Source organism: Dama dama, chromosome 4 (genome assembly GCF_033118175.1).
Source record: "Dama dama isolate Ldn47 chromosome 4, ASM3311817v1, whole genome shotgun sequence".
Classification (NCBI taxonomy): Eukaryota; Metazoa; Chordata; class Mammalia; order Artiodactyla; family Cervidae; genus Dama; species Dama dama.
Window position 1 is genome coordinate 53091504 of NC_083684.1, and position 16678 is coordinate 53108181.

The 16678-nt window shown below is 55.1% G+C and overlaps 1 protein-coding gene across 2 annotated transcripts in view; it reads left to right on the plus strand.

Moving 5' to 3' along the window:
* Positions 1-16678, plus strand: part of RYR1 (ryanodine receptor 1) — a 125040-nt gene that overhangs the window by 106378 nt on the left and 1984 nt on the right. For both annotated transcript variants that reach the window (XM_061139217.1, XM_061139216.1), the window contains 12 exons: positions 1429-1770; positions 4970-5776; positions 6497-6567; positions 7163-7316; positions 8341-8427; positions 9993-10244; positions 11112-11242; positions 12327-12369; positions 13809-13939; positions 14047-14107; positions 14705-14851; positions 15119-15253. In XM_061139217.1, coding sequence (XP_060995200.1) covers positions 1429-1770; positions 4970-5776; positions 6497-6567; positions 7163-7316; positions 8341-8427; positions 9993-10244; positions 11112-11242; positions 12327-12369; positions 13809-13939; positions 14047-14107; positions 14705-14851; positions 15119-15253 — 2361 coding nt within the window. The remainder of the gene's footprint in view (positions 1-1428; positions 1771-4969; positions 5777-6496; positions 6568-7162; positions 7317-8340; positions 8428-9992; positions 10245-11111; positions 11243-12326; positions 12370-13808; positions 13940-14046; positions 14108-14704; positions 14852-15118; positions 15254-16678) is intronic.

The following is a 16678-nucleotide window of genomic DNA, read 5'->3' on the forward strand; positions in this document are numbered from 1 at the left end:
GACCAGGGATTGAACCGGCGTCCCCTGCATTGGCAGGCAGATTCTTAACCACTGCACCACCAGGAATGCCCTGACATATAGTTCTTGGGAAGGATACCCCAACCCCAGGATAGTGGTTACCTTGGGGGAGGGTGGGGAAATGGAGTAAGAGACGGGTACACAGAGGACTCCAATCACTGCTGGTATGTTTCAGTTCTTAAAAATATAGTAGTTGAAAATATGTTCATCGTGAGCATTTGTTAATTCTGGGGTGATGAGTATGTGACTGTTTATTCCCGGTTGAGATTTGGAGGCCTCCGTTGTATTAGGTGCCAATTATGTAGTTGCTGAAAATGGGAGGATGGGGGACCAAAGGGCCTTGGGGAAGGGGCAGAGGTGGTGGCATGTACTGCTATCAGTCAGGGCCCTGGCCTTGAGGGGGCTGGCCTGGAGGAAAGAGTAAGGATCTAACTGGGTGACAGAGGGTGCTGTGTGGACAGGATAGCAGGACTGACCTTTGAGGGAGAGATACAACCAGCACAGGGAGGGAACCAAGGAGAGAAATGCCACAACTCCATTCTCCTCCTGTTCCCTGACCCCAACTGGGTGACTCCCAACTGCAGCCAGAGGGTCAAGAGAGCCTCTGGTACAGACCACAGGTGCCACTGTAAGGGGAGAGGGCGGGACGATGGGTGGAGAGCAGGATGGCCGGCAGGAAGCTTGGGACAGCATCCCTTTACCAGCTGCTGCCTGAGTGCTGGGGGGCTTCCCAGGTGGCTCAGTGGTAAAGAACCCTCCTGCCAACGCAGGAGACATGAGATGCAGGGTCAGTCCCTGGGTCGAGAAGATGCCCTGTAGGAGGGCATGACAATCCACTCCAGTATTCTTGCCTGGAGAATCCCATGGGCGGAGAAGCCTGGTGGGCGACAGTCCATACGGTCACAGAGAGTTGGATATGACTGAGCGACCAAGCGTGCACACGAGTGCTGAGTTTCATCAATTCACATCTTACCACCAATGAAAAATGGACTCACTCTGACAGTGGATGTGTGGCTCAGCTTTGTGGAAATGCAACATTCAGTAATTTTTAAAATATGTATTTATTTATCGACTGTGTCGGGTCTTCACTGTGGTGCACAGACTTAGTTTCCCCATGGCATATGGGATCTTAGTTCTCCCACCAGGGATGGAACCACTGTCCCCTTGCATTGGAAGGCGATTCTTAACCAGTGGACCACCAGGGGAGTCCTAGCATTCAGTATTTTAATAACTGGTACAGTCTCACCCATGTCAACCTCTGGGTGTCAGCCGTGGGTGGTGATTATATGATCCTGGACTTTTCTGTCTTTATGAAAAGTCCATAGTGGTTTCAGGAAGAGCATCGGGGCTCCCCAGGCCACACTTCTGACCTCCCCTCCTTTCCCCACCCCAACCCCTGCCCCCTGCCAGGCCATGGACAGTCAGAAGCAGTTCACCGGTCCGGAAATCCAGTTCCTGCTTTCCTGTTCCGAAGCGGATGAGAACGAGATGATCAACTGCGAGGAGTTCGCCAACCGCTTCCAGGAGCCAGCCCGCGACATCGGCTTCAACGTGGCGGTGCTGCTCACCAACCTGTCCGAGCACGTGCCACACGACCCGCGCCTGCGCAACTTCCTCGAACTCGCCGAGAGCATCCTCGAGTACTTCCGGCCCTACCTGGGCCGCATCGAGATCATGGGGGCCTCCCGCCGCATCGAGCGTATCTACTTCGAGATCTCGGAGACCAACCGCGCCCAGTGGGAGATGCCCCAGGTTAGCGGACCCATGCACGTGCCTGCTCGCTTCCCGGGGCTTCTGGGACATGCCCCTCGCATGCTTGGACCCCACATGGGGCAGTGCATGCTTTGCAAATCTCCTTTGCAGACTCCACTGGGCCCCTGCTCCATTCGTGCAAGCCCATGCCCACCCTTTTGCACACGTTGTATGGGTACTGCTCTGCCCCTGCAGACCTCTAGCTCTCCCATGCCCACCTTGTGCAGACTCGGCCTGTGCATGAATATACCCTGATATGGGGCCTCCCGGGTGGCTCAATGGTAAATGATCTGCCTGCAATGCAGGAGACGAGGGCTCGATGCCTGGGTTGGGAAGATCCCTTAGAGGAGGGCATGGCAATCCACTCCAGTAATCCTGCCTGAAGAATCTGCATGGATAGAGGAGTCTGTGGGCAGCTACAGTCCATGGGGTCACAAAGCGTTGGACACGACTGAAATGACTGAACACAGAGTATACATACCTTGATGCAACATGAGCAGCATTGGCATGCCCTCAGTGTGGCTGCTCACACCACGCCTGCCTCTTGCACACACACCCTGGGAGCTCTTAACAGTCCGGATGCAACTGTACCCACACTGTGTACTTGATCCCACGTGGTTACACCCACCTCGCTCACCTTACCAGCAGCTCCTGGTATGCTCTCTCTCGACATTGGCCTGCCCATGCCCACTCTTTTGCACACTCACTCTGAGGGCTCCGGGATGCCCTAATGCTAGCCCATCCCTCACCAGTCACCACGTGCCTGCATGCCAAGTCGCTTCAGTCGTGTCTGACTCTGCAACCCTATGCACTGTAGCCCACCAGGCTCCTCTGCCCATGGGATTCTCCAGGTAAGAACACTGGAGTGGGCTGCCATTTCCTTCTCCACACCAGTCACCACGTGTGCCCCCAAATGACCTCTGAGTTCCTAACACACAATTCCCATCTCACTTGTGGGTGCACACTTCTGGGCCCACCTGTGGGTGCACCTGTCTTGCACACTCACTCAGAGGATGCCAGTGTGCCTTCCTGAAGCCTTGGCATGTCATATGGTTGCCTGCCCCTCACTCATTCACCCGCATGCCCTGGCACACCCATGCTCACCCATAAGCACTTGGACTGCCCTCTACAACATGTTCACAAGGCGTGGCCAAGCCTACCCCTTGACCTGATGTGCCCCTAATATGCCCAGCCCACGGTGTTTGCCCCTTACATACTGACTTGCTCCAAGAGTACACTCACACAGCCCTGGTGTGCCCCCAGTCCACCTCACACTCTTAGCCAGCACGTGGTTCCCATCCCCCATTCTCTCACATGCCCATGTGCCCCTCAGGCAGGTTCAGCCCCTATTGTCCAAGTGGCCCTCCTGCTCACAATCACCATGCATATGAAGGCTGTGTGCCCCTTGCACTCACACTTCCTTTTTCTTATTTTTTTCGTATTTTGGCCATGCTATGCAGCATGCAAGATGGTTCCCCAATCAGGGATGGAACCCAGGCCTCCGCAGTGAAAGCGCAGAATCCTAACCCCAAGGCCACCAGGGACCTCCCCCCACTTCCCTTTGGTTTCTCAGAAGCCCCCCAGGTGCCCACACACTCCTCCTTCTTGCTCTGCACACCCTTCCCACATCACACAGTCCATGAGGCTTGCACTCCCATCACCTCCTCAGCCCTGGGCCCCTCGGCGCTCCTCCTCGGTGAGACCTGGCTCCTGTACTCCCAGGCTTGTACCCCACTCTGAACCCTGCCCTCATCTTCCAGGCCCTCTTACACTTATTCCTGGGTCCCCCTGCATAAGCATCCTGGTGCATACACACAGCCTGTATGAACCATAGGCCCCTCCCACATTTACAGGACTTCCCAGGTGGCTCAGCAGTAAAGAATCCACTGCCAGTGCAGGAGACATGGGTTCAAGCCCTGGGTCAGGAAGATCCCCCGGAGAAGGAAATGGCAACCCACACCAGTATTCTTGCCTGGGAAATCTCATGGACAGAGGAGCCTGGTGGGCTACAGTCCATGGGGTCGCAAAAGAGTTGGACATGATTTAGTGACTAATCAGCAGCAAGAGCTCACATTTACAGCCTCCATCCCCGGTTTTGCCCAGGTCCACGCATGCCTCCCCATATGTCCATGTCCGCGGAGCTCACTGAGTCCGGCATGGCCACCTGCTGCCCCACACCCTCCCATGCCACCTTGGCCCCCCCACACCGATACCTCCCTGAGCCCCTTGCGCCCCCTCACAAGGCTTCTGCACATCGGCTCCCATCACATACTCCTCCGGAACCCCCAAGATTTTGCTCACTCTTCTGTATCCCTTGAGGCATCACTGTACCTTCATCCTGCTCTCCAATCTGCCTTAAAAGCCATCTCATCATCCTCGCACGCAGGATGGCCACACGTCCCTTCATCTGCAGGAAACCATGGCTCTTCACTGGCCCTTCACACTCTGGTGCCTGCTGTGGGAGCTCCAGCCCCCACCTCTGCCCCTCAAATGCACTCCACGGGCACCCTCTGTTAGCGTTATTCCTCTAAACACTCACTTCCTCCTGCTCACTCCTTCTCATTCCCACCTTCTAGTGATCCCAGGAGTCCATGTCTGCCTGCGCGGCCCTCCAGCGCTCAAACAGCAGTACCGAGATAGCAGGCACTGTGGGGCATTTCCTAGCCGCCAGCCCTGTTCTAAGCACTCAGCATCTATTAACTCATAAGGGGAAACTGAGGCCCAGAGAGTTCCGTCTAACAGTGGTAGAATAGGGATTGGAACCCAGACAGGCTGGCTGCAGAACCTTTGCCCTCAACCACCATGCCCCCTTTCTCAAGGAAGCCAAAAACATCGATTCTGGAGCCAGCTTGTTGGGAATTCAAATTCCACGCCTATCACCTTTCGGCTGCATCACCCTGAGCACGTGGCTTTCTGGGCCTCCACTTCCTCATCTGTAAAATGAGGATAACAGCCCATACTTCTGCGATGGTTTGTAAGGATTAAATGTGATTATGATACGCAAAATGCCAGGGTACTGGCCCTGGCCCTGTTGAAATTCTTCCAAGTGCACCTACAGCGAGCGCAATACAGGTGCGCTCCTCGAAAATAAAAACCACGATGATACTTAGAACAGCGGCGAGCGCCCGGCCGCCTTCGCTGTGGTCCCAAGTGCCCGCCGACGGCGCCCCCATCATGTCCCCTCCGCCCCGCGCTGCAGGTGAAGGAGTCGAAGCGTCAGTTCATCTTCGACGTGGTGAACGAGGGCGGCGAGTCGGAGAAGATGGAGCTCTTCGTGAGCTTCTGCGAGGACACCATCTTCGAGATGCAGATCGCCGCGCAGATCTCAGAGCCCGAGGGCGAGCCGGAGGAGGACGAGGACGAGGGCGCGGGCGCGGCGGAGGCGGGCGCCGAGAGCGCGGAGGAGGGTGCCGCGGGGCCCGAGGGCGCGGCGGCCACGGCGGCGGCGGGCGCCACGGCACGGCTGGTGGCGGCCGCGAACCGGGCCATGCGGGGCCTCAGCTACCGCAGCCTGCGGCGGCGCGTGCGGCGGCTGCGGCGGCTCACGGCGCGCGAGGCGGCAACCGCGGTGGCCGCACTCCTCTGGGCGGCGCTGGCGCGCGCGGGCGCGGCAGGCGCGGGGGCCGCGGCGGGCGCGCTGCGCCTGCTCTGGGGCTCGCTCTTCGGCGGCGGCCTGGTGGAGGGCGCCAAGAAGGTGACGGTGACCGAGCTCCTGGCGGGCATGCCCGACCCCACGAGCGACGAGGTGCACGGCGAGCAGCCGGCCGGGTCCGGGGGCGACGCGGACGGCGAGGGCGCGGGCGAGGGCGCGGGTGATGCCGCCGAGGGTGCGGGCGACGAGGAGGTGGCGGACCAGGAGGACCCGGGAGTCGCCGACGGGACGGTGGCCGTGGCCGACGGGGGGCCCTTCCGACCCGAAGGGGCCGGCCTCGGGGACATGGGTGACACGACGCCGGCGGAGCCGCCCACGCCCGAGGGCTCGCCCATCCTCAAGAGGAAGCTGGGGGTGAGAGTGTGGGCGGGGGCTTGAGGGCTTTGGAATGACTGAGATAGGAAGGAGGGTGAGAAAGGGGAAGAGAGACTCTAATAGAGGGTGGGTGGCAGTGCACAGAGAGAAGGAAAACAAAAAATAACAACGAGAGGGCCTGAGAGATGTAGAGACACACACAAAGATGGACACAGAAATGGAGACCTGGAGAAAGGTTCTCGGTAATACTCGCAGTGTTTCTGGGAACCACGGAGAAAAAGATATCTGGAAACAAATAGAGCCAGCGATCCAGAGACCGAATTAGAGGAGAAGGGGGATCAAGTTCTAAAAAGATCCAAGATGGGGTCAGAGACACTGGGAAAGACCCTCAGAGATACAGGCGATTGTGGGGAATTAAGTAGCCCACTTGATGGAAGCCCCTAAAGCATTATCAGGCCCTCAGTGCAGAGAGTGCCCTAGGGGTGCGGTTGTCAAGGTGATGAGAGGCCACACCCAGAGAAGCACTCCACTGGGGGTCTGCCTGACTCTGCACAGTGCTTTGGTCAAGGCTGCTCCATCTTTCTGAGCCTGTTTCCCCTCTGTAAAATGAGAGTTATAATCCCTTTTCTGGTGGGGGTGGAAGGAGAGTACAACTCAGATTGCCTAGGAGAAAAGTGCAGAAGGGACAAGGAGAGGAATAGGCAGGTCTGAGAGGCCCTGAGGGTGCAGGCTCCGCCCTGATACTTGCCCTGCCGCCAGGTGGATGGAGAGGAAGAAGAGCTGCCTCCAGAGCCTGAGCCAGAGCCGGAACCCGAGCCCGAGAAAGCTGAGTGAGTGGCCTCAGGTGCAAGGGGCCCAGACCCCATCACTGCCTCCCTCATGGACTGGGAGCCTCCCGAGGTCAGGGCCTGAAGGTGTCCTGGTTACCCTGTGACCTTAGCATCACTCAGCCCAGGCCCAGACCCAGAGGAGGGCCTCTGTGAAAGGCGGTAGAAGAAGAAATGCTCCTCTCTTCCCCATAAGCCTTTCTACCAGACGTTCCCTCTGCCTGCAGCACCCTCCCCCATGCTTGGTCTCAGCCTTCCTCCTCCTCCCCATTATGGCTTACCCATCTCCTTCTCCTGGAAGCCTACCTTGACTCCCCTGCTAAGATAAAGGGGTGTCTCCTTCTCATGAGCCTCTCCTTCCCATGAGTCTCTGAGCTTCCCCCATCCCAGCCCTGACCACTCTGGGCTGCCACTGTCTGGTGATGGGTCTGTACCCCATTGGACCCACACCCCCATGAAGAGGTTGGTCTCACCACAATGTCTGCAGCACCATCTAGACCTGGGCCAGGCAGGGGAGGGGCCCCACACTTGGTTTTAAATGAATGAATGCATGCCTTCCCCAGGCACCTTCTCACTCTTTCTGTGTCCTGCCCTGCAGTGCTGAGAATGGGGAGAAGGAAGAAGTCCCTGAGATCCCACCAGAACCCCCTAAGAAGGCAGCTCCTCCTCCACCCCCTCCAAAGAAGGAGGGAGCTGGTGGAGCAGGCCTGGAATTCTGGGGAGAACTGGAAGTACAGCGGGTGAAATTCTTGGTGAGGACCCAGCAAGGGCAAGCCCCCTTTCCCAGGGACACCCACTCAGCATTCACACGACCTCTGCCCCCACCCTGTTCTTAAGCCCACCTGTGCCCAGCTCACCTCTGAAGGGAAGCCAGGCTGGGCAGACGGCAGATGTGCCCAGACAGAGCAGGACCTGGGCACAGGGCAGCGTTTTCAGGTGGTCCTCCCTTGGCTGCTCAGCCTCTCCCTGCTCACAGTCCTTATTCCAGCCTCCATGCCTGTGCGCACCTGGGGCCACCTGCTTCGACTTCCCTCCCCCATCCTCTATCCAGAGCTAAATCCAACTGAAGCCATGGCCTATTTCTTGGCTCTCAGCCTTCAGATGGGAGCAGCCACACAAGCCCCAGCTCCTCCTGTGTGGTGGGGGGTGGGGCGGTGTGAGGGGGACTCACCTCCTCATCCAGGCCTGGAAGAAGGGAGGGTGAAATTTGGGAGGGCAGGGCCCAGGGCTCCACCTGTTCTGTCTCCTCTCCAGGCCAGCCTGACATGAGGGGATGAGGGAAACATACTGGACAGAAGGGGGGTTCCGTAAGGATTTGGGGGAAGAATAGGGAATGGAGAGAGCAATGGAGAGGAAAGAAGGAAAGGAGAGGTAGGAATAGATGTCCTCTGCCCGGGATAAAGCAGAGCGGGCCACCCGGCCCAGGAAGCAGCATGGCAGAGGGGTTGGGAGGGTAGACTCTGGAGCTGTACTGCCTGGCTTCAAAGCCTAGGCCTGACACTTCTTAGCGACATGACCTTGAACAAGACAACTCACTCCCTCAGCCTCCGTTTCCTCATCCAGGAAGTGGGCACATCAGTGCAGAACTAAACAGGTTCATGTAGATAAAGCACTTAGCCCAGGTCTTGGTATATAGTAAGCACTCAATACATGGGAAGTTGTGGGACCAGTTATTCAGGACCCTGGTGCTTGGGTTGTGGGTGAATGTTGGGATAAATTCTCCAAGGGAGAGGATGCACTGTAAGCTCTGTCTTTCTCTTTCTCTCTGCATCTTAGAACTACCTCTCAAGGAATTTTTACACCCTGCGATTCCTTGCCCTCTTCTTGGCATTTGCCATCAACTTCATCCTGCTGTTTTATAAGGTGCTGGTCAAGAGGAGCTGGGGGGTCAAGTGCTGATCTGGGCTGTGGGATGGGAGATTCAGTCCCAACGCGTCCCCGGGGCCCTTGAAACTCACCAGGGACAAGGGATTGGGCTCAGGGTCCCGGGGAAGAGTCAGGCTGGACACCTGGATCTTGAGACCCTGTAGGGGTGAGTATAGGTGTCTGGGTCCATCTGGAACAGATGCCTGAGGGCCCAGGGGAGTTAGAGGAGCGAACAGGTTGTGGGTTCCACGTTCAGCTCTGCCACTGGCCAGCCCTGAGCCCCTGGGTGCAGGCCTTCCCCTCTCTGCAGCACCCACCAATTCAGTTACTTCTCTTTGCTTTTACATAAGCTGAAGAGAAATCTGTGGGGAGGAAGCAATGGGAAGCTCATGGAATAGAAAGAGAGGCCTAAGAAGCAGCCCTCCTAAAGGACAAAGGGACCTTAAGGATCTTGTCCAGGACCTGGATAACACGGCCGAGAGGCAGTCTGGCAGAGTGTTGAGAGCACGGCTTCTGTAGCATCAGAGTCTAGCTCAACTACTCACTGGTGGCATGAAGTCAGGCAAAGTGTTTAAACCCCCTCCCTTTTTCTTTTGGTCATGTCACTCCTCATATGGGATCTTAGTTTCCCAACCAGGGATCGAACCCACAGCCTCTGCACTGGAAACATGAAATTTCAACTACTGGACCACCAGGGAGTCCCATCCCCCCCTTTTTTAAAACACATGTCAATTCTCTTAATTCTCACAGCTCAGGGACTAAGATCCTGCATGCCGTACAGTGTGGCCAAAACAACAACAACGACCAAAAACCCCACATGTAAAGCTCTTAGAATAGTACCTGGTATATAAAGATGCTGTATGAATAAATGATAGTGACCACTAATTTTAGTATTAGTAATAAAATTAGTGTTAAGGGAATTCCCTGTCAGTCCCTGGTTAGGCCTCCTCTTTTGCTGCCAAGAGCCTGGGTTCAATCCCTGGTTGAGGAACTAAGATCTCACAAGCTGATATATACATGTGTGTGTGTGCTAAGTCACTTCAGTCGTGTCCAACTCTTTGCGACCCCATGGACTGTAGCCTGTCAGGCTCCTCTGTCCATGGGATTCTCCAGGCAAGTATACTGGAGTGGGTTGCCATTTCCTCCTCCAGGGAATCTTCCTGACCCAGGGATTGAACGTGTGTTTCTTATGTCTCCTGCATCGACAGGCGGGTTCTTAACCACTAGTGCCACCTGGGAAGACCTTGATATGTGTGTGTGTGTGTGTTCAAATTAGTCTCTCTTTAGGGCTCTACTATCAAGACAAATCAACTCTGTTTTCAGTTCTCCTGTCACTCAGTTCAATAGTCAAGATTCCCAGAACAGAGTCTGATTTGCTAGCTCAGGTCCTGGACCTGCCCCTTGATCTTGATTGACAGTCCCGCTGAGACTGCTTCTGACAGGGGCCCAGACCAGTCTCAGGCATGGAGGCTGTTCATTTTCTTCGCGGGTTCAGGGTGTGGCAGACCAGGTACCAGGACACCGGGTCCCCACCCTGACTGACCTGTGCCCCCCTCCTTTAGGTCTCTGATTCTCCGCCGGGGGAGGATGACATGGAGGGGTCAGCAGCTGGGGGCCTGTCAGGAGCAGGGTCTGGTGGCGGTTCCGGCTGGGGCCTGGGGGCTGGAGAGGAAGCGGAGGGCGAGGAGGATGAGAACATGGTGTACTACTTCCTGGAGGAGAGCACGGGCTACATGGAGCCAGCCTTGCGCTGCTTGAGCCTTCTGCACACGCTGGTGGCCTTTCTCTGTATCATTGGCTACAACTGCCTCAAGGTGGGTCATGACCACAGCCTTGGGGCCGGGACGTGCGAGTGTGTGTGTGTGTGTGTGTGTGTGTGTGTGTGTGTGTGTTTGGTGGAGAGGGGAGAACATGAGTGGGGCCCTGGCTGAGAGGACCTGGGACAGGGGCTGGGGTATGGTGCAGTGTTGGTACAAAGGGGACCTAGGGCTGGGGTAAGGCCAGGGGCTGAATACAGGATTGGGCTCTTTAGCAAGTGTGATATTCAAGCTGGGAACTGATGAAGCTCACACTGAGGAGCTGGGTCCTGTGATGATGTTAATTTCTGTGTCAAGAAGCACAGTTTGTCATTTGGGACTATTTTCTACGTGTTGGTCAGCTGGTGAATCTGTGAGGGTGTGTGGGCCTCAGACACAGCCTGGGTGCCAACAGGGGGGCGTGGATTCTGACAACTGTGCCCGAAGCTTTGTGATGCCCCATAAGTTGTGCTACAAAAACTTCCATTTGAGTTCCATGAGAGCTGACTGTCCAGCTAATCTTGATACTTTACAGTTGGACGAATGGCGTTCTTTGGGCTTCAAATGTGTGCATGTGCCGTTCCCTCTGCCTGGAAAGTTCTGCGCTGCTTTGATCTCCTCTCACCTGCCTGTTTCATTCTTCCTCCTTTCCTTGGGAAGCCACTGGCTGCAACAGGCACCAGTTCTGGGCCCTCCTGGGTTTTCTCCGAATCCCAGCCCTGACCGATGATTGCATTTCCCCACCACTACTACCCTGATCACTCTGGGAGCGTGCCTCTGATGTGGGGTCTCATGAAGGCTCCAGCAAGACGTCCCAGCTCCTGCCGAGGCTGTGGTCTCCTGACCTAACCCCCCTGACTCCATTTACCTCCCTGCACCCTCTAGGTGCCCCTGGTGATCTTTAAGCGGGAGAAGGAACTGGCCCGGAAGCTGGAGTTTGATGGCCTCTATATCACGGAGCAGCCTGAGGACGATGACGTGAAAGGACAGTGGGACCGGCTAGTGCTCAACACTCCGTAAGGGCTCAGCACCCCCTGCAGTGGGTGGGGGAAGCAGAGCTGGGGTGCCACTCCATCCCCAGCCCAGGCCTGGAAAGCCCGGGGTTCCAGGCTCTACCACTCCTGACTCATTCTCCCCAAGCCTCCACCTTCCTCTTTGTAATACATACTGATTGCCTGTGCATTGAAGTACCTGTGGGCGTGCTGGTAGCACATGGAGATTCCGAGGGCCCCAGCCCAGGAGATTCTGGTTCAGTGAGTCTCCAGAAGCGCCCAGGAACCTGCATTTTAAACTCAGTCCTCACACAGGATTCTCACCAGGTGTCATGAATGGGAAACTGATGAAATCATTTCGGTTTTGAACTGAGCCCAGAGAGGAAATGAGGGTTATGAGGATGATGTGGCAGGACATTGGACCCCCAAAGAGCATTCCCAGCCCATCCCATCTGCCCCAGGTGAAGTCCCATCTTCCGTGTTCATACATCCAGGCTGCATCCTGAAAGGGAGGCGTGTCTAGGATAAGAACACCAGGTCAGGACATCCCTGGCAGTCCAGTGGTTAAGACTCCGTGCTTCCAAAGCAGGAGGCACGGGTTTGATCCCAGGTCAGGGAACTAAGATGCCGCATGCTGCGGGAGCCAAAATGAAAAACAAAACAAAACCTGGTAAATAAAGGGCCAGAAGCATCAAATAAAATTAAATAAAACAGCATGAGAAAGCCCTCCATTCCCTGGACGCCAGACCAGGGCCAGGCTGCTGGCCCCAACTCCCCCCAATCCCCATCACATACTCTGGCCTCCCCATCTCCCATCTGAGTGCAGTTCAGGTCGTTATACATCCCTGATCACCTGGGCTCCACCGATGACAGCAGTGGGGGCCTGGGGGTGGGGGCAGGATGTTAAGATTGACCTTGGACAAGCGTCACCTGGCCTGGGGTCTTTAGAGCCTGATCCTGAGTGAGAGGTCAACTGTCTGGGATCCCCTGTGAGAAAAGCATTGGAATTCCAACCCCCCCCCCCCCCGCACCCCTCTCCCATCCCAATCTGGCTGGTGGCTCCCGTTCCCTCCTCCCCTAACATCTTGTGGCTTCTTTCTCTTGGCAGGTCTTTCCCCAGCAACTACTGGGACAAGTTTGTTAAGCGGAAGGTGAGACGCTGTGAAAGGGGAGGTCCTCCCCAGCTGGGTCCCTTGATGCTACCAGCCCATCAGAGCCCAGTCAAGCACTTGCTTTGTGTGCAGCCTTGGGCAAGGGGCTTTGCCTCTCTGAGAAGCACCTCAGCTTGCCCGTCTGGAAATGGGCATGATAATCACCCCCCCCCCCCTCTTTAATGACATGATGCATATGACAACCTCAGCAGTGCCTGGCACAGAGTAAATACTTCATGAATATTAGTTTTGAGGGAGGAGCTAAGGCATCCTATTTTCAGCACATAGACTCTGGTGCTGGATTGCCTGATTTTCTCTTTTTTGTTAATATTTCATTCATTAATTAATTTGGCTGCGCTGGGTCGTAGTTGCGGCACCTGGGATCTTCGCTGCTATACTCCGGCTTCTGTAGTTGTGGTGTCCAGGCTTAGCTGCTCTGCAGCCTGTGGGAACTGAGTTCCTCTACTCGAGATAGAACCCATGTCCCCTGCACTGGAAGGCAGATTCTTAACCACTGGATCATGAGGGAAGTCCGTTGCCTGCTTTTCCATTCCTAGATGTGTCACCCTTTCTGTGCCTCAATTTCCATCATATTGAATGAGGTACTAAGAGGGCTGACCCCACTGGGTGGTTATAAAGATCGTTTGACCTGCTTCATGAACAATATCTGGCACAAAAGAAAACATTAGACAAGGGTTGGCTGTTAGAATTATTCACTCACTCAACAAAAGTTTATTGAGTACCTACTAGGTACCTAGTACTAGGAACTGTACTAGGGTTCCTAGCCGTAAACACATCTTGACCCTCAAGTTGGAAAGACAGATGAGGAACACATTTATAATGTTCAGATGGTGATAAGTGTTGTAGGAGAGAAAAAGACGGGTGGGGAGTGTGTGGGGGTTGGCCCAGAGAGATTACTCTTTCGTGCAGGGTGGTTAGGAGGTGAGGGAGTGAGGTGGGTGAAAATCTGGGGGAAGTGTGTCCTGGGCGGGGAGAGAATGGCAGTTGTAAAGGTCCTGGGGCAGGAATGTGCCTGGTGTATTTGAGGAGCTGTGGGGAAGCCAGTGTGGCTGGAGCAGAGTGAGTGAGAGGGTGAGCAGGAGGAGATAAATTCATCAGTGATGGGGTGGGGGGGAGTTATATAGGATTATATAGGCTTATATGGGTTATATAGGTTATATAGGATTCCTTGCCTACCTGCCTAATTATAATAAATTATCCCAATTAATTTGGCTAATGAGCTAACTGGGGGGGCCTTTATCACTTTTGGATCCTCCCCCTGAAGATCTGAAGAAAGCTCTGGCCCTTCTCCCCAGAAAAATGCACCCCCAATCTCTCACACAAAGTTCAGAATGTCCCCAGACCTCCCCCCTACAGAGCAGACCACCACCTTCCCCACTCCAGTCGTGTCTGCACGGCCGCATGCTCCCCTGTTGCAGGTCTTGGACAAGCACGGGGACATCTATGGGCGGGAGCGGATCGCTGAGCTGCTGGGCATGGATCTGGCCACGCTGGAGATCACAGCCCACAACGAGCGCAAGCCTGGACCACCGCCGGGGCTGCTCACCTGGTGAGCTGGGGAGGACCACCCCCACCCCCAGGCCTGGGGCAGGCAGGGGAGGTGGCTGTGGTCTGATTCTCCAGCATCTGGCCATCCTTGTTTTCTCTGCCCTACAGGCTTATGTCCATCGATGTGAAGTACCAGATCTGGAAGTTCGGGGTCATCTTCACAGACAATGTGAGGAGGGCCCCGTGGGTGGGGGAGGGACCTACAGGTGAAGAGTATTAGGAGGGTTGGAGGCTCCACCCCCAGGGATCCCAGACCAGGGACCCACTCCTGAGCTCTGCGCACATCTGATCCGAGGGCACCCTCAGACCTGCCTGAGGCTCCTTACCCTCCAGCACTCTTTTTGCTGTTTTCCTTAATTCATTTTATTTTATATTTAATCATTTATTTGGCTGCACTGGGGTTTTGCTCACTAGTTGTGGTGGACAAGCTTAGCTGGCCCCATGGCATGTGGAATCTTCCCAGACCAGGGATCAAACCCGTGTCCCCTGCATTGGCAGGCGGATTCTCAACCACTAGACCACCACAGAAGGCCCAGAACACTCTTGAATTCCCAGACTACATCCTTCTGCAGAGGGTTCCCCAACTCCCCGAAGAATGGCTTCCCACACCGAGTGCTCCATTGTTCTAGAGTGTTCCTGATCCTTCAAATAATCCCTGGCCAGAGATGGCACCCTGACCACCAGAGCACGCCCAATGCTCTTGAATGTTCCTGGGCCTCCTTAACCCTCATGCATGCCCGCTGACCCCGGGTTTGTGTGCCCACAGTCTTTCCTGTACCTGGGCTGGTACATGGTGATGTCCCTCCTCGGGCACTACAACAACTTCTTCTTTGCTGCCCACCTCCTGGACATTGCCATGGGGGTCAAGACGCTGCGCACCATCCTCTCCTCCGTCACCCACAACGGGAAGCAGGTGTGGAGGGACCTGCCTGAGTGGAGCAAGCCTGGCAGGGGCCACCTTAGCTGTCCCCTAGGAGGAACAGAGGGTGAAGGCTGGGCAGCTAGGGTCGCAGGGTTGGGTGAGGAGGGGCAAGGCTGGGCTGGCTGAGCCAGGGTGGATGTGGGTCATGAGACCCCAGCAGGAGGGCCATCTGGGCTGAACTGGGGCAACAATAGAGAAGGTGGGCATGGGGGAGGGGCAAGCCAAGCGTGGAGCTGATCCACCCCCTGCCTACCCCAGCTGGTGATGACCGTGGGCCTCCTGGCAGTGGTGGTCTACTTGTACACCGTGGTGGCCTTCAACTTCTTCCGCAAGTTCTACAACAAGAGCGAGGATGAGGATGAACCTGACATGAAGTGTGACGACATGATGACGGTGAGCCCCACCCCCCACACTCTTGTACATGTTACCAGCCATCCCTGACCCTTAGTTTTCCCATCTGTAAAGGGGGTCAGTAGTAGAACCTACCCTGGGCTTCCCCTTCTAATGTAGGGGATGTGGGTTCAATTCCTGGTCAGGGAACTAAGATCCCACATGCCAGAGAGTGCAGCCAAATTAAAAAAAAGAAAAAAAGTAATAGAACCTACCTTGCAGACTTATTTCCAGGGTTAAGTCATCTGACCCTTGTGAGGTACTTGGAACACTACTCAATGAATGGAAGCCACTGTTGTAATATTTGAGCTCTTCAAGGTATTATCATTGGAAAGGGGCTCGAGCACAGTGCCTGACTTACAAGCCATGTGATTTGGGGTTGACAGCTCAACCTCCCCACACTCTGGTGTCCTCACCTGTGAAATGGTTGTATAATAATAAAGCCTATATCCCAGGATTGTTTTTAGGACTGAGTGATGCTCCCTGGGGGCTCAGCGGTAAAGAACCCACCTGCCAATGCAGGAGAGACAGGTTCGATCCCTGGGTCGGAAATATCCTCTGGAGAAGGAAATGGCAACCCACTCCAGTATTCTTGCCTGGGAAACCCCAGGGGCAGAGAAGCCTGGTGGGCTACAGTCCATGGGGTTGCAAAGAGTTGGACATGACTGAGCACACACGATGCTCCCTGACCATCAAAGACTTAAAAGTTTAGAATAGTGCTTAACAGGTATTAAGGATTCCAGAGATGTGAGCTACTATCATCATTATCTATCAGGAAAAGTTTTATGCCATGCATGTCTCTATTTTCTCTTCTATTCTAATAAGTGGTGGTCATCACCCAAATTGAGTTTAACCTACTACAGGCATGGGTCACAGTGGAAAGAATCATGCAAAAAAAAAAAAAACAAACAAAAAAAAGAATCATGCCAGGGCTTTATCTCAGAATGGCCTGTAATCTGGCACTGTGCTCACGGGACCCATCTGGTTCCTCAATCTGATATTTGAGGCCCCACCAGGCTTGGTCTTGTCACTCAGCCTTGTTCCCACCAGTCATTGGTCTTAGCTCTTACCCAAGGCAACTGGGTTCTCTCACCGCCTACAGACGTAGAAAAAACAGTGTAAGGTCTTTCCCAAGTCCCAGGCAGACCATGTCCTTCCCTCTGCTCAGAACCTTCTTGTGGTTCCCCAATGCCTTCACCATGGTGTACAAAGCCAGGGGAACCTAGCCTGGCTTGAATCTAACCACAGTCCTTGCCTTTTGCTCTCTGGCTGCCTGGTCCTCCCTCAGTTCCCCTAAAGTCATGTGTTTCCTCCCAACCCAAGCCCTTTGCATCTGACATTCTCTCTACCCGCCCTCTCCCTGGCCCTACATACACACGCCTATTCACTTGATGCCTCATCGTCAACTTAAATGCTGCCTCTTACAGG